At 48.2% G+C, this 14,478-nt stretch overlaps 3 gene segments (V, D, J or C); all 3 read right to left on the bottom strand.

The window, feature by feature from the left end:
* Window positions 1-6,988: 6,988 nt before the first annotated feature.
* LOC138752949 (T cell receptor beta variable 6-8-like) lies at window positions 6,989-8,250 on the bottom strand. The segment is given in 2 exon segments: window positions 6,989-7,317; window positions 8,123-8,250. Coding segments are annotated over 2 exon segments (378 nt in total).
* A 1,212-nt stretch (window positions 8,251-9,462) lies between these two features.
* On the bottom strand, window positions 9,463-10,878 carry LOC138754246 (T cell receptor alpha variable 9-2-like). The segment is given in 2 exon segments: window positions 9,463-9,920; window positions 10,722-10,878. Coding segments are annotated over 2 exon segments (378 nt in total).
* A 1,163-nt stretch (window positions 10,879-12,041) lies between these two features.
* LOC138754247 (T cell receptor beta variable 6-8-like) lies at window positions 12,042-13,259 on the bottom strand. The segment is given in 2 exon segments: window positions 12,042-12,382; window positions 13,093-13,259. Coding segments are annotated over 2 exon segments (378 nt in total).
* Between the last annotated feature and the right edge of the window lie 1,219 nt (window positions 13,260-14,478).

Here is a 14,478-nt window from a genome sequence, read left to right as displayed (position 1 = left end):
ACATCAGAGGGTGATCAAGAAACAGATCAAGTTGATTTGTTTTATCTGCCATTATTGAGTGAGAAGAATGTTAAAGATTTAGATGCTTCGTTTACTGAATTAGAGTTAAAGGAAGCATTGCAGTCGATGCCAAGTGAGAAATTCTCAGGAGAAGATGGATTTACAATGGAGTTTTATAAAGAATTTAATGATTTATAATTTCTGTTATATAAAGTATTGAAACAAGCAACTGAAACTGGTTTGTTTCCAGAATCTTTTTCAAGAGCATTGATTACTGTTATACCAAAGAAAAATAGAGATCCTTTAAAAGTGGCTTCATATAGACCAATATCATTGTTAAATGATTACCGTAGATTAAATGGTGATTTAGGAAGGCTGGAGTTGTGGGCTGAGAAATGGCTGATGGAATTTAATGCAGATAAATGTGAGGGGCTGCATTTTGGAAAGGCAAATTTAAATAGGTCATATACATTGAATGGTAGACAATTGAGGAGTGCAGAGCAACAAAGGGATTTAGGAGTTATGGTAAATAGTACCCTCAAGGCTGATACTCAGGTAGATGGTGTGGTGAAGAAGGCATTTGGAATGTTGGCCTTCATAAATCGGAGTATTGAATTCAAGAGTAGGGAGGTTATGATGAAATTGTACAAGGCATTGGTGAGGCCAGATTTGGAGTACTGTGTACAGTTTTGGTCACCAAATTATAGGAAAGATATAAACAAAATAGAGAGAGTGCAGAGAAGGTTCACGAGAATGTTGACAGGATTTCAGGGTCTGAGTTACAGGGAAAGGTTGTGCAGACTGGGGCTTTTTTCTCTGGAGCATAGAAGATTGAGAGGGGACTTGATAGAGGTGTTTAAGATTTTAAAAGGGACAGACAGAGTAAATGTGGATAGGCTTTTTCAATTAAGAAAGGGAGAGATTCAAACTAGAGGACATGGTTTAAGATTGAAGGGGGAAAATCATAAGGGGAACATGAGGGGAAATTTCTTTATGTAGAGGGTGGTGGGGATGTGGAATGAGCTTCCGGCAGACTTGGTCGAGGCGGGATCATTGGTTACATTTAAGGAAAGACTGGATCGTTACATGGATAGGAGGGGACTAGAGGGGTATGGACCGGGTGCTGGTCAGTGGGACTAGGAGGGTGGGGATTTGCTATGGCATGGACTAGTAGGGCCGAACTGGCCTGTTCTGTGCTGTAAGTGGTTATATGGTTATATGGTTATGGTTAAATGTGAATTATAAAATGGTGGCGAAAGTATTAGCTAATGGATTAGCAAATTGTTTACCAAAATTGGTACATATTGATAAGGTAGGTTTTGTCAGAGGTAGATATTCTGCAGATGATACTGTTAAATTGATTTCATTAGTAAATGTTGCAAGACAACAGGTTAATCAGCCAATGGTAGTAGCATTATATGCAGAAAATGCTTTTGATTGAGTTGAGTAGAATTTAGAAAATTTTAATTTTGATCCGTTCTTTATTGGTTGGGTTAAAGCTTTATATACCGATCCTACAGCAAGGGCAATGACAAATGGTCAAATTTCAAAATCTTTCAATATATCTTGTTCAACTAGAAAGGGTTGCTCTTTTTCACCAGTTTTGTTTGCTTATGTAATAGAACCTTTGGCTCAAGCTATACGGCAGGATTTTAGTATTAAAGGAATTACAGTTGGAGAGCAGGAATATAAAATTAGTTTGTTTGCAGATGATGTGTTGATATATTTGACGCATCCTAAAGATTCGTTGAAGTAATTGCAAAATTTGTTAAATCGATATGGAATGCTATCAGGGTATAAAGTTAATTGGGAGAAAAGTGAAATATTATCTATATCTTATGAATACTAAACAGATTGTAGGCAAATTACTAGATTTAAATGGTCAAGTAAAATTAAATATTTGGGAGTTGTTGTGAATAAAGAATATCAAGATTTATATAATTTAAACTATATACCGTTACTGAATAAGATTAAAGCTGATTTATGTAGGTGGAAAGATTTACCATTAACTTTAATTGGAAGAGTGAATTGTATAAATATGAATATTTATCCCCGGATACAATATCTCTTTCAATCTATACTGAGTGCAATACCAAATAATTTTTTAAGGAAATAAAAAAAGTAATTCGGTTATTTTTATGGAAAGGTAAATTGACAAAGGCTTCTATGCAAAAATTAACCTGGCGTTATGAATTATGTGGTTTACAATTACCACCTTTCAGAATTATTATGAAGCTACACAATTGAAATTTATTTAAGATTATTTTATATTAAGCAACCGCCTTAGATGGGAAAAAAATTGAGAGGATCAGATTTTTGAAGATAATATCACTCATCTTATTTATAAATAAAATCGTTCATTGTTACAAACGTTTAAATTACCTGTATTACGACATATAATGAATATTTGGTATAAACGAAATCAATGTATAGGTTCTAAAGGAAAAAATATCTATAAAATCACTGTTATATCAAAATAAATTAATTCCTTTTTCTTTATATAATCCTTATTTGAAAGATTGGGAAATGAAAGGAGTAAGTACGATACGGGATTGTTTTAAGGCAGGAAGATTTTCTACATTTAATAGATTACGGGAGCAATATGATATTTTGCCAAATTCTTTATTTGTTTACTATCAGGTTCGGAATTTTTTTAAAATAAATTATGGACAGGATTCAGTTTTCCCAAGACAAACGAAGTTTGAGTTATTAATTGCAGATAAAGGTAAAAAGGGGTTTATTTCAGATATGTATCGGTTATTACAGGAGAAAATGGAGAAAGTGGATATGAATAAAATGAAGGAGAAATGGGAGAATGATTTAGATATTGTTTTGTCAAGGGAAGAAGGGTCAAATATGTTTACTGATAGTGTTACAAAATTGCTTAATGTGAGGTATAATATGGTTACTTATAGCTTTTTACATCAATTATATTTAACTCCTGAAAACTGAAGAAATATGGCTTTAGTTTGTCAGACGTGTTTTAGATGTGGGGAACAGAGAGGTACTTTTATACATACAGTTTGGTTATGTGGAAAAGTTCAATCCTTTTCGGAAAAGTTGTAAACTTTTTGAGAGATTTGTTCAAAATAGATTGGCAATTGGATCCAATGACGTGTTTATTGGGTTATATGAATGCATTAAATGTAAGGTTACGGATGAATAAACAATATTTAGCTTTTATACAATTAGAGTTAGCAGTAGTGAGAAAATGTATAGCTGTTACATGGAAACATTAAGTAGAATTAAGTGTACAAAGATGGCATAATGAATTACAATCATGTTTATATTTGAAAAAAATTAACTTATAATTTACAAACTAATTATTCCTTTTTGTTGAAATGTGGAGTTCATATTTAAAATATATGGCTATAGATTTTAAGTTAATGATTTGTGTGGATTTGGCACACCAAACAGTTACAATTTAATACCCGTCTAAGTAAAACCCGTATGTTTAAGGCTCCAGGGGGGAAGGGGGTAGTTTAGTTTAGTTTAGTTTAGTTTAGTTTAGTTTAATTTAGTTAAGGGGAGGGGAAGGGGTGCCTTTATTTCATTTTGCATTTTATGTTCATTTTTATGAAAATATTAATTTTATTTTGAAGTCAGATAGATAGAAAGAAAGAGAGAGAGATAGACAGACAGACAGATGGACAGACAGAGATCGATAGTTAGAGATAGAGAGAGAGAGATGAGTAGATAGATAGATAGATAGAGAGATAGATAGATAGATAGATAGATAGATAGATAGATAGATAGATAGATAGATAGATAGATAGAAGATAGACAGACAGACAGACAGATAGGTAGAAAGTAGGCTGGAAGTCAGAAAGACACAGATAGATAGATAGACAGACAGACAGACAGATAGGTAGAAAGAAGGTTGGAAGTCAGACAGACACAGATAGGTATATGGATAGATAGATAGATAGACAGACAGACAGATAGATAGATAGATAGATAGATAGATAGATAGATAGATAGATAGATAGATAGATAGATAGATAGATAGATAGATAGATATGCAGATAGATGGATAGAAAGGTAGAACCCGCTCTTTTGATTCCCCTACACTCTTCCTGTCTTTCCATTTCTTGAACCCTCCCAGCCATCCCTCCTCCCCATGCTCCCTTCTTGTTCCCCCACCGATCCTACGCTGCTTATCACAACCCCCTCTATTCACCCACTACCCAACTCACCCAGCCATTCCCGGCACTCCATTCCCTCCTTCCTCCACCGCACATCCCATGCCTATCACAACTCCTCAATACACACACCCACCTCCATCAAACATATTCATTCCACCCACCATCCTCGTCCCCACCCACCCCGCCATCCCTCCTCCACCTGCTCTCTGCTCTCTCTTTCCTCCACCGATCCATCGCTTCCTGGACCATCCCCCTGTATCCATCCACCCACACCCCTCTACCCACCCATCTATACCTCCTTCTCCTGCTCTCCCCATTCTCTTTGCACCACTTTTCCTCCCCTGCCTCTCCCACTCTCCACTCCCGCTACCCCTACTCTTTTGTCCAGAATTTTCTCATGCTTTGGTGAACGTCTCAAGCCCTTACTGCATTAAGGACATTGTTGGAGACGCTGAGCATCTCCACCATTGCTTGTGTTTCTCACCAATTTCCCTAGTGGCGGGACGCCGGTAATGCAGCCTCATCTCCGGCCGCATCCCGCCAGCGGAATCCGTGCATCGCACCAACCCTGCCCCCTAGCGGCCACAGTGGAGCCCTGCGAGAACCCTGCAAGTTTTAGTCACCGGAGACCCGGCCCATCAACCTCCGAGCGACACTACAGGCGCAAAGGTAGACGGCGGAGTGGGAAGGCGAAGCGTCACTCAGTTCCAGAGTGAACCGTGTGCTACTGGTTCCTTTCGCCTGGAAGGATTCGGAGGTGTAACTTTGGACAATATCCTGACCAGCGGAATGAAAGAGAGCTTCGATAGGCCGGTTGGGATGTTGTCCGTACAAGTACATGTAAGTATAGCCCGTGTTGAGAAGTGTGCATGTGATGGTAGTAGACTGGTTCGCTCCAATGGACACGTAGAGAGGCGATTGCGTAACGAACGCACCCAGGATACCTGGGTGAGAGATCGACACGATTAATCGCCAATATTTGCTAATGGAGTTCACGGCACCTGAGCTGGGCGCTTCCCAATCCCCGTTGCCCTCTCTCTCCTCCCGACCCTCCCTGAAGAGGCCGGGAAAACATGCGGGGCCGAGGCTGCTTCAATATCGTCCCCCGTCCCACCCTCTGTTCCCCCCCCCCCCCCCCACTGCTCGCACCCATCCCGGTCGCGAACTCGGATCGCGATGACTCGAGGATTGAAGGTGAGGGTGTAGAGTTTTCCGGGACGGAATCACAGGTAGGACTGCTTAAGACGGGACTTGGTCAGGTGGACACTTGTACGGATAAACAGCCAGGATGCGTTTGGGAGTCTGCGGGACTTCGGCGGTTGGTGTAAAATGGGAAATGTGGGCCGAAGCACCTATTTCCACGCTCTCGAAACCCAGGATTCCATCCGGAAAGGGATGGGATGGGAGTCTTGTTCCGCCCGCCACCAGTTACTAACTCCTCACCCCCTCTCGTTTCCCTGTGTCTGTTGGAGATAGTTACCCGGGAGGGAGATCACAACGTGAAAAAGCATGCTGGAGCATGCACCATCCTTCAACGGATTCGTTCTCACTCGCTTCGGAACTCAAAACCAGGTTTCATTCGGAGTACACCGTTCTGTCCGATCCGAATGTCACGGTCAGATTGGGCGTCTGCCGCCTGCATCATTTCCTGCAGTCATTACAGCATAACCCCCACCTCTCTATGAGTCTATCGTCATCATAGCTCCGCCTTCAAAGGAGAGGCGGGGTGGGGTAATTCAGACTGCAGTCGTGGCAGGGAAAGTCGATCACCTACAGCGACTGGACACTGGGCGTCGACCCATTACTCCGTTGGGCACATTGTTGGATGTGTGGATGGATGGATTGGTGGAAGGATGGATGGATGGATGAGTGGAGCTGAATGGTGGATGAATAGATAGAGAGATATACGGATGGACGGATAGATAGATTGATGTATAGATGTATAGAGAAAGAGCGGATGGATGGAGACATAGAAAGATGAATGGAAGGGTAGATAGATAGATAGATAGATAGATAGATAGATAGATAGATAGATAGATAGATAGATAGAGAGAGAGAGAGATAGATAGATAGAGAGATAGATAGATATGCAGATGGATGGATGGATAGATATGCAGATAGATAGATAGATAGATACATACATACATACATAGATTGATAGATAGATATGCAGATAGATGTATCCATCTATAGGTAGATGGATAGGTAGAAACCGCTCGCCTTTTGATTCCCTCCACTCTTCTTGTCTTTCCAGTTCTTACACTCTCCCCTCCCTTTCCCCAATGATCCTCGCCTGCTTGTCAGAACCCCGTCTATCCACCCATTACTCTACCCACCTAGCCATTCCCGCCTCTCCATTCCCTCCAACGATCCTCCCATGCCTGTCACAATCCCTCTATACACCCACCCACTATCAAACACCCTCATTCCTCCCACCCACCCCGCCAGCCCTACTCCCCCTGCTCTCCACCCACTCTCCTCCACCGATTCACCCTGGGCCACGCCCCTGTATTAACCACTACATCCACCCACCCACCCACTCCTTCTCCCGCTCTCCCCTTCCTCCTTCCTCCAGCCAACCTCCCCTGCCTCTCCCACTCTCCACTGCCGATCCCCCTACTTTTTTGTCCAGCATTTACACACGCGTTAGTGAACGCCTCAAGGACATTGTTGGACACGCTGAGCTTCTTCACCATGGCTTGTGTTTCTCAGCCCTTCCGCTAGTAGCGGGACGCCAGTAACGCAGCTTCATCTCCGGCCGCATCCCTCCGTCAGAATCCGTGTATGGCACCAACCCTGACCTCCAACAGCCACAGGGGCGCACGGCGAGAACCCTGCAGGTTTTAGTCACCAGAGTCCCGGCCCGTCAACCTCCGTGCGATACTACAGGCGCAAAGGTAGACGGCGGAGTGGGAGGGCGAGGCGTCGCTCAGTTCCAGGGTGAACCTGGTGCTACTGGTTCTTTTCGCCTGGAAGGATTCGGAGGTGTAACTTTGGACAATATCCTGACCAGCGGAATAAAAGAGAGCTTCGATTGGCCGGTCGGGATGTTGTCGGTACCAGTACATGTCACTATAGCCCGTGTTGAGAAGTGTGCATGTGATGGTCATAGACTGGCTCCTTCCAATGGTCACGGAGGGAGGTGATTGCGTTACGAACGCCCCCAGAATCCCTGCAAGAGGGTGAGAGAGAGACACGATTTGTCGCCAATATTTGTAATATAATTCACGGCACCCGAGCTGGGCGCTCGACAATCCCCGTCCCACCACCCACCCACCCACCCCCCCCCCCCCCCCCCCCCCCCGTCTCTTTCCCAACCCTCTCTGAAGAAGCCGGGAAAACATAGAGGGCCGAGACTGATTCAATAGGGTACCCCCTCCCCACCCTCCATTCCCCCACCCCCACTGCTTGCACCCGTCCCTGTCGCGAACTCGGATCGCGATGCCTCGGAGGATTGAAGGTGAGGATGTAGAGTTTTAACAGCACCCCGAGGGGTATGGAGAGCGGTGGTTGTACAGAATGCCAGGCGCAGTGGGTGGTTGGGTGAGGGTCTGTTGCCACGTTTTAGAATCAGTCGAGCGGATCCGTAGATAGGATGGAGTTTAGAGGGGGCGTGGGGCAGGTCGGCGGGACGGGGAAGAGTGGGGTGGGGCAGGTCGGCGGACCGATCTGTTGACGGGATGGGTTTTAGAGGAGCGTGGAGCAGGTGCGACCAGTGTGGGTGGGACAGAACCACAGATAGGACTGCTTGAGACGGGACTTGGTCAGGTGGACACTTGGACGGAATCACAGCCAGGATGCATTTGGGAGTCTGCGGGACTTCGGCGGTTGGTGTAAAGGCCGAAGCGCCTGTTTCCACGCTCTCCGAACCCAGGATTCCATCAGGAAAGGGATGGGATGGGAGTATTGTCCCCCCCGCCACCAGTTACTTAGTCCTCACCCCCTCTCATTTCCCTGTGTCTGTTGGAGATAGTTACCCGGGAGGGAGATCACAAGGTGAAAGAAGCACGCTGGAGCATGCACCATCCTTCAACGGATTCGCTCTCACTCGCTTCGGAACTCAAAACCAGGTTTCATTCGGAGAACACCGTTCTGTCCTATCCGAATGTCATGGTCAGATTGGGCCACTGCTGTCTGCATCATTTCCTGCAGTCATCACAGCACAACCCCCACCTCTCTATGAGTCTATCGTCATCATAGCTCCGCCTTCAAAGGAGAGGCGGGGTGGGGTAATTCAGACTGCAGGCGTGGCAGGGAAAGTCGATCACCTACAGCGACTGGACACTGGGCGTCGACCCATTACTCCGTCGGGCACATTGTTGGATGTATGGATGGATGTATTGGTGGAAGGATGGATGGGTGGATGAGCGAAGATTGAAGGATACGTGGATGAATAGATAGAGAGACATACGGATGAACGGATGGATGGATAGATAGATTGAACAATAGATAGCAAGATGTATAGAGAATGAGCGGATGGATGGATACATAGAAAGATGGATGGAAAGGTAGATAGATAGATAGATAGATAGATACATAGATAGATAGATAGATAGATAGATAGATAGATAGATAGATAGATAGATAGATAGATAGATAGATAGATAGATAGATAGATAGATGGATGGGATGAGATAGATAGATAGATAGATATAGATAGACAGATCGATAGATAGACAGATAGATAGATAGATAGATAGATAGATAGATAGATAGATAGATAGATAGATAGATAGATAGATAGATAGAGATAGAAACCGCTCGACGTTTGATTCCCCTCCCCTCTTCTTTTCTTTCCAGTTCTTCACACTCTCCCAGCCAGCCATCCTCCCCCTGCTCCCATCTCCTTCCCCTACCGATCTTCGCCTGCTTGTCAGAACCCCGTCTATCCACCGACTACCCTACCCACCTAGCCATTCCCGGCTCTCCATTCCCTCCAACGATCCTCCCATGCCTGTCACAATCCCTCTATACACCCACCCACCTCTATCAAACTTCCTCATTCTTCCCACCCACCCCGCCAGCCCTCCTTCCCCTGCTCTCCCCTCCCACCCTCCACCGATTCACCACTTCCTGGGCCACCACCCTGTATTAGCCACTATATCTACCCACCCACCCAGCTATATTTCCTACTCCTGCTCTCACCTTCCTCCTTCCTCCAGCCAACCTCCCCTGCCTCTCCCACTCTCCTCTCCCGCTCCCCCTTCACATTTCACCAGCATTTTCTCACGCTTTAGTGAACGCCTCAAGCCCTTACTGCATCAAGGACATTGTTGGACATGCTGAGCTTCTTCACCATGGCTTGTGTTTCTCACCCCTTCCGCTAGCAGCGGGACGCCAGTAATGCAGCCTCATCTCCGGCCGCATCCCTCCGGCGGAATCCGTGCATCGCACCAACCCTGCCCCCTAGCAGCCACAGAGGCGCACGGCGAGAACCCTGCTGGTTTTAGTCACCGGAGACCCAGCCCTTCAACCTTCGTGCGAAACTACAGGCGCAAAGGTAGACGGCGGAGTGGGAGGGCGAGGCGTCGCTCAGTTCCAGGGAGAACCGGGTGCTACTGGTTCTTTTCGCCTGGAAGGATTCGGAGGTGTAACTTTGGACAATATCCTGACCAGCGGAATAAAAGAGAGCTTCGATTGGCCGATCGGGATGTTGTCGGTACCAGTAGAGTTGAGGATAGCCCGTGTTGAGAAGTGTGCATGTGATGGTGATAGTCTGGCTCGCTCCAATGGACACGGAGGGAGGCGATTGCGTTACGAACACCCCCAGAATCACTGCGAGAGGGTGTGAGAGAGAGACACGATTTGTTGCCAATATTTGTAATATAATTCACGGCACCAGAGCTGGGCGCTCGACAATCCCCGTCCCCCCTCCCCCACCCCCCCCCCCCGTCTCCTCCCAACCCTTTCGGAAGAGGCCAGGAAAACAGGTAGGGCCGAGACTGATTCAATTGCGTACCCCCTCCCCACCCTCCATCCCCCCACCCCCCACTGCTCGCACCCGTCCCCGACACGAACTCTGATCGCGATTCCTCGAAGGATTAAAGGTGAGGGTGTAGAATTTTAACATCACCCTGAGAGGAATGGAGGGCAGTGGGTGTACAAAACGCGCACGTGCAGTGGGTGGTTGGGTGAGGGTCGGTTGCAACGTTTTAGAATTAGTTGGGCGGATCCGTAGATAGGACGGAGTTCAGAGGGGGCGTGGGGCGGGACGGATCCGTGGATGTGACTGGGTGAAGAGCGGGGTCGGGCAGGTCGGCGGACCGATTTGTTGACGGGACGGGTTTTAGAGGAGCGTGGAGCAGGTGCGACCAGTGTGGGTGGGACGGAACCACAGGTAGGACTGCTTGAGACGGGACTTGGTCAGGTGGACACTTGGACGGATTCACAACCAGGATGCGTTTGGGAGTCTGCGGGAATTCGGCGGTTGGTGTAAAGGCCGAAGCGCCTGTTTCCACGCACTCCAAACCCAGGATTCCATCAGGAAAGGGATGGGATGGGAGTCTTGTTCCCCCCGCCACCAGTTACTTAGCCCTCACCCCCTCTCGTTTCCCTGTGCCTGTTGATGATAGTTACCCGGGAGGGAGATAACAAGGTGAAAGAAGCACGCTGGAGCATCCACCATCCTTCAACGGATTCGCTTTCACTCGCTTCGGGACTCAAAACCAGGTTTCATTATTCGGAGTACACTGTTCTATCCGATCCGAATGTCCCGGTCAGATTGGACGTCTGCGGCCTGCATCATTTCCTGCAGTCATCACAGCATAACCCCCACCTCTCTATGAGTCTATCGTCATCATAGCTCCGCCTTCAAAGGCGAGGCGGGGTGGGGTAATTCAGACTGCAGGCGTGGCAGGGAAATGCGGTCACCTACAGCGACTGGACACCGGGGGCCGATCCATTACTCCGTCGGGCACATTGTTGCATGTGTGGATCGATGGATTGGTGGAAGGATGGATGGATGGATGAGTGGAGCTGGATGGTGGATGAATAGATAGAGAGATATACGGATGGATGGATAGATAGATTGATCAAAAGATAGCAAGATGTATAGAGAAAGGCGGATGGATGGATGGATGGATATATAGAAAGATGGATAGAAGGGTAGATAGATAGATAGATAGATAGATAGATAGATAGATAGATAGATAGATAAATAGATAGATCGATAGATGGATAGATAGATAGATATGCAGATAGATGCATAGATAGGTAGAAACCGCTCGTCTTTTGATTCCCCTCCCCTCTTCTTGTCTTTCCAGTTCTCCCAGCCATCCATCCTCACCCTGGTCCCCTCTCCTTCCCCCACCGATCCTCGCCTGCTTGTCAGAACCCCGTCGATGCACCCATTACTCTACCCACCTAGCCCTTCCCGCCTCTCCATTCCCTCCAACGATCCTGCCATGCCTGTCTCAACCCCTCTGTACACCCACCCACATCTATCAAACACCATCATTCCTCCCACCCACCCCGCCATCCCTCGTCCCCCTGCTCTCCCCTCCCACCCTCCTCCACCGATCCACCACTTCCTGGGCCGGTATTAACCTACTATATCCACCCACCCACTCCTCTCTACCCTCCCAGCTATACCTCTTTCTCTTGCTCTCCCCATCCTCCTTGCACCACTTTTCCTCCCCTGCCTTTCCCACTCTCCTCTCCTACTCCCCTATTCTTTTGTCCAACATTTTCTCATGCTTTGGTGAACGCCTCAAGCCCTTACTGCATCAAGGACATTGTTGGACACGCTGAGCTTCTTCACCATGGCTTGTGTTTCTCACCCCTTCCGCTCGCAGCGGGACGCCGGTAATGCAGCCTCGTCTCCGGCCGCTTCTCGCCGGCGGAATCCGTGCATCGCACAACCCTGCCCCCTAGCAGCCACAGAGGCGCACGGCGAGAACCCTGCTGGTTTTAGTCACCAGATTCCCGGCCCGTCAACCTCCGTGCGACACTACAGGCGCAAAGGTAGACGGTGGAGTGGGAGGGCGAGGCGTCGCTCAGTTCCAGGGTGAACCTGGTGCTACTGGTTCTTTTCGCCTGGAAGGATTCGGAGGTGTAACTTTGGACAATATCCTGACCAGCGGAATAAAAGAGAGCTTCGATTGGCCGGTCGGGATGTTGTCGGTACCAGTACATGTAAGTGTAGCCCGTGTTGAGAAGTGTGCATGTGATGGTCGTAGACTGGCTCGCTCCAATGGACACGGAGAAGGGCGATTGCGTAACGAACGCCCCCAGAATCCCTGCAAGAGGGTGAGTGAGAGAGAGAGAGAGAGACAAGATTTGTCGCCAAAATTTGCTAATGGAATTCTCGGCACCTGAGCTGTGCGCTTTCAGTCCCCTTTCCCCCCGATCACCTCCCAACCCTCCCTGAAGAGGCCGGGAAAACATATGGGGCAGAGGCTGCTTCAATTGCGTCCCTGCTCCCCCCACTTCCTCCCCCCCCCCCACTCCACCTCCACTGCTCGCACCCGTCCCCGTCGCAAACTTGGATCGCGATGCCTCGGAGGATTGGAGGTGAGGGGGTAGAGCTTTAACAGGACCTTGAGTGGTATGGAGGGCGGTGGGTGTACAGAACGCGTTGGGGCAGTGTGTGGTTTGGTGAGGGTCTACTGCATCAGTGTAGAATCAGTTGGGCGGATCCGAAGATGGGACCGGGTTTAACAGATTGTGGGACAGGTGCGACCAGTGTGGGTGGGACGGAACCACAGGTAGGACGGGTTGAATCTGGACTTAGCCAGGTGGGCACTTGGACGGATTCACAGTCAGGAAGCGTTTGGGAGTATGTGGGACTTGGGCGGTTAGGGTAACATGTGAACATTGGGCCGAAGCGCCTATTTCCACGCTCTCCAAACCCAGGATTCCATCCGGAAAGAGATTGGATGGGAGTCTTGTTCCGCCCGCCACCAAAGTTATTTGGTCTCGTTTCCCTGTGCCTGTTGGAGATAGTTACCCGGGAGGGAGATCATAAACTGAACGAAGCACGCTGGAGCATGCACCATCCTTCAACGGATTCGCTCTCACTCGCTCTGGGACTCAAAACCAGGTTTCATTCGGAGTCCACCGTTCTGTCCGATCCGAATGTCACCGTCAGATTGGGCGTCTGCCGCCTGCATCACTTCCTCACAGCACAACCCCTGCCTCTCTATGAATCTATCGACATCACAGTTCCGCCTTCAAAGGCGAGGCGTGGTGGGGTAATTCAGACTGCAGGCATGGCAGGGAAAGGCGGTCACCTACAGCGATTGGACACAGGGGGCCGACCCATTACTCCCACAGACTGAAGGGCACATTGTTGGATGGATGGACAGATAGAAAGATTAATACATAGCAGGAGATGGATGGATGGATGGATGGACGGACGGACGGACGGATGAATGGATGGAATGAATATATCTATTCCCCTCTCACCCCACACTCTCCCAATCTCTCTCCCGTCTCAGTCCCTGCAATTCGGGCCACATCCCAATAAATCTTCAGGGGATAAAGTCCTGAACCTGTCGACCCTTTCCCTGTAACTCAGTCCCTGACGTCCGGGCAACATCTCAGTAAATCTTCAGGGGATAAAGTCCCGAACCTGTCGACCCTTTCCCTGTAACTCAGTCCCTGACGTCCGGGCAACATCCCAGTAAATCTTCAGTCCCGAACCTGTTGAACCTTCGCTGCCTTCTTTCTAACTGATTATGCTCTTTCCTGTCATTTGGTAACCAAAACTGCACACAAAGCATGAGATTCGGCCTCACCGATGTCTTGTAGAACTTCATGAGAACACCCTGGACTCGATGATCTGATTTATGAAGGCCAATGTCCCAAAAGCTCTCTCCACGTCCCTGTACATCCACCCACCCCACCCCATGACGCTACTTTCAGGGAACGATGTCTCTGCATTTTCTTGGATCCCCTATGTCCAACCACCCTCTTCAGGGCCAAACTGTCCACCGTTGATGTGCGGTCTTGGTCCGTCCATCATCTCGCCCTTGTCTGCATTAAACCCCATCTGCCAATTTGAAGCCCATTTCTCCAGCCTGTCCAGATCTCTCTGCAAGCTCCAAAAGCCTTCCTCGCTGGCCACAATGCCTCCGATCTTCACGTCATCTGCAAACTTGCATATCCATTTACCAAAGTATCATCCAGATTGTCTCCTGGCCTCCTGGCGGTGGGAAGTGATCTTTGCACCTCAATCCCCTGCACCCCTGCTGGCGGGACGTGAGCACTGCATCTCAATCGCCTGCACCGCCTGCTGGCAGGACCCGAGCATTGCATCTCAATCACTTGCATCCCCTGCTGGCGGGACTTGAGTGGCGCACCTCGTTTTCCTTACCTCCTGGTGGTGGGACGT

The sequence above is a fragment of the Narcine bancroftii genome, chromosome 2, assembly GCF_036971445.1.
Source record: "Narcine bancroftii isolate sNarBan1 chromosome 2, sNarBan1.hap1, whole genome shotgun sequence".
NCBI lineage: Eukaryota > Metazoa > Chordata > Chondrichthyes > Torpediniformes > Narcinidae > Narcine > Narcine bancroftii.
This window is presented reverse-complemented; position numbering and strand designations above follow the sequence as displayed.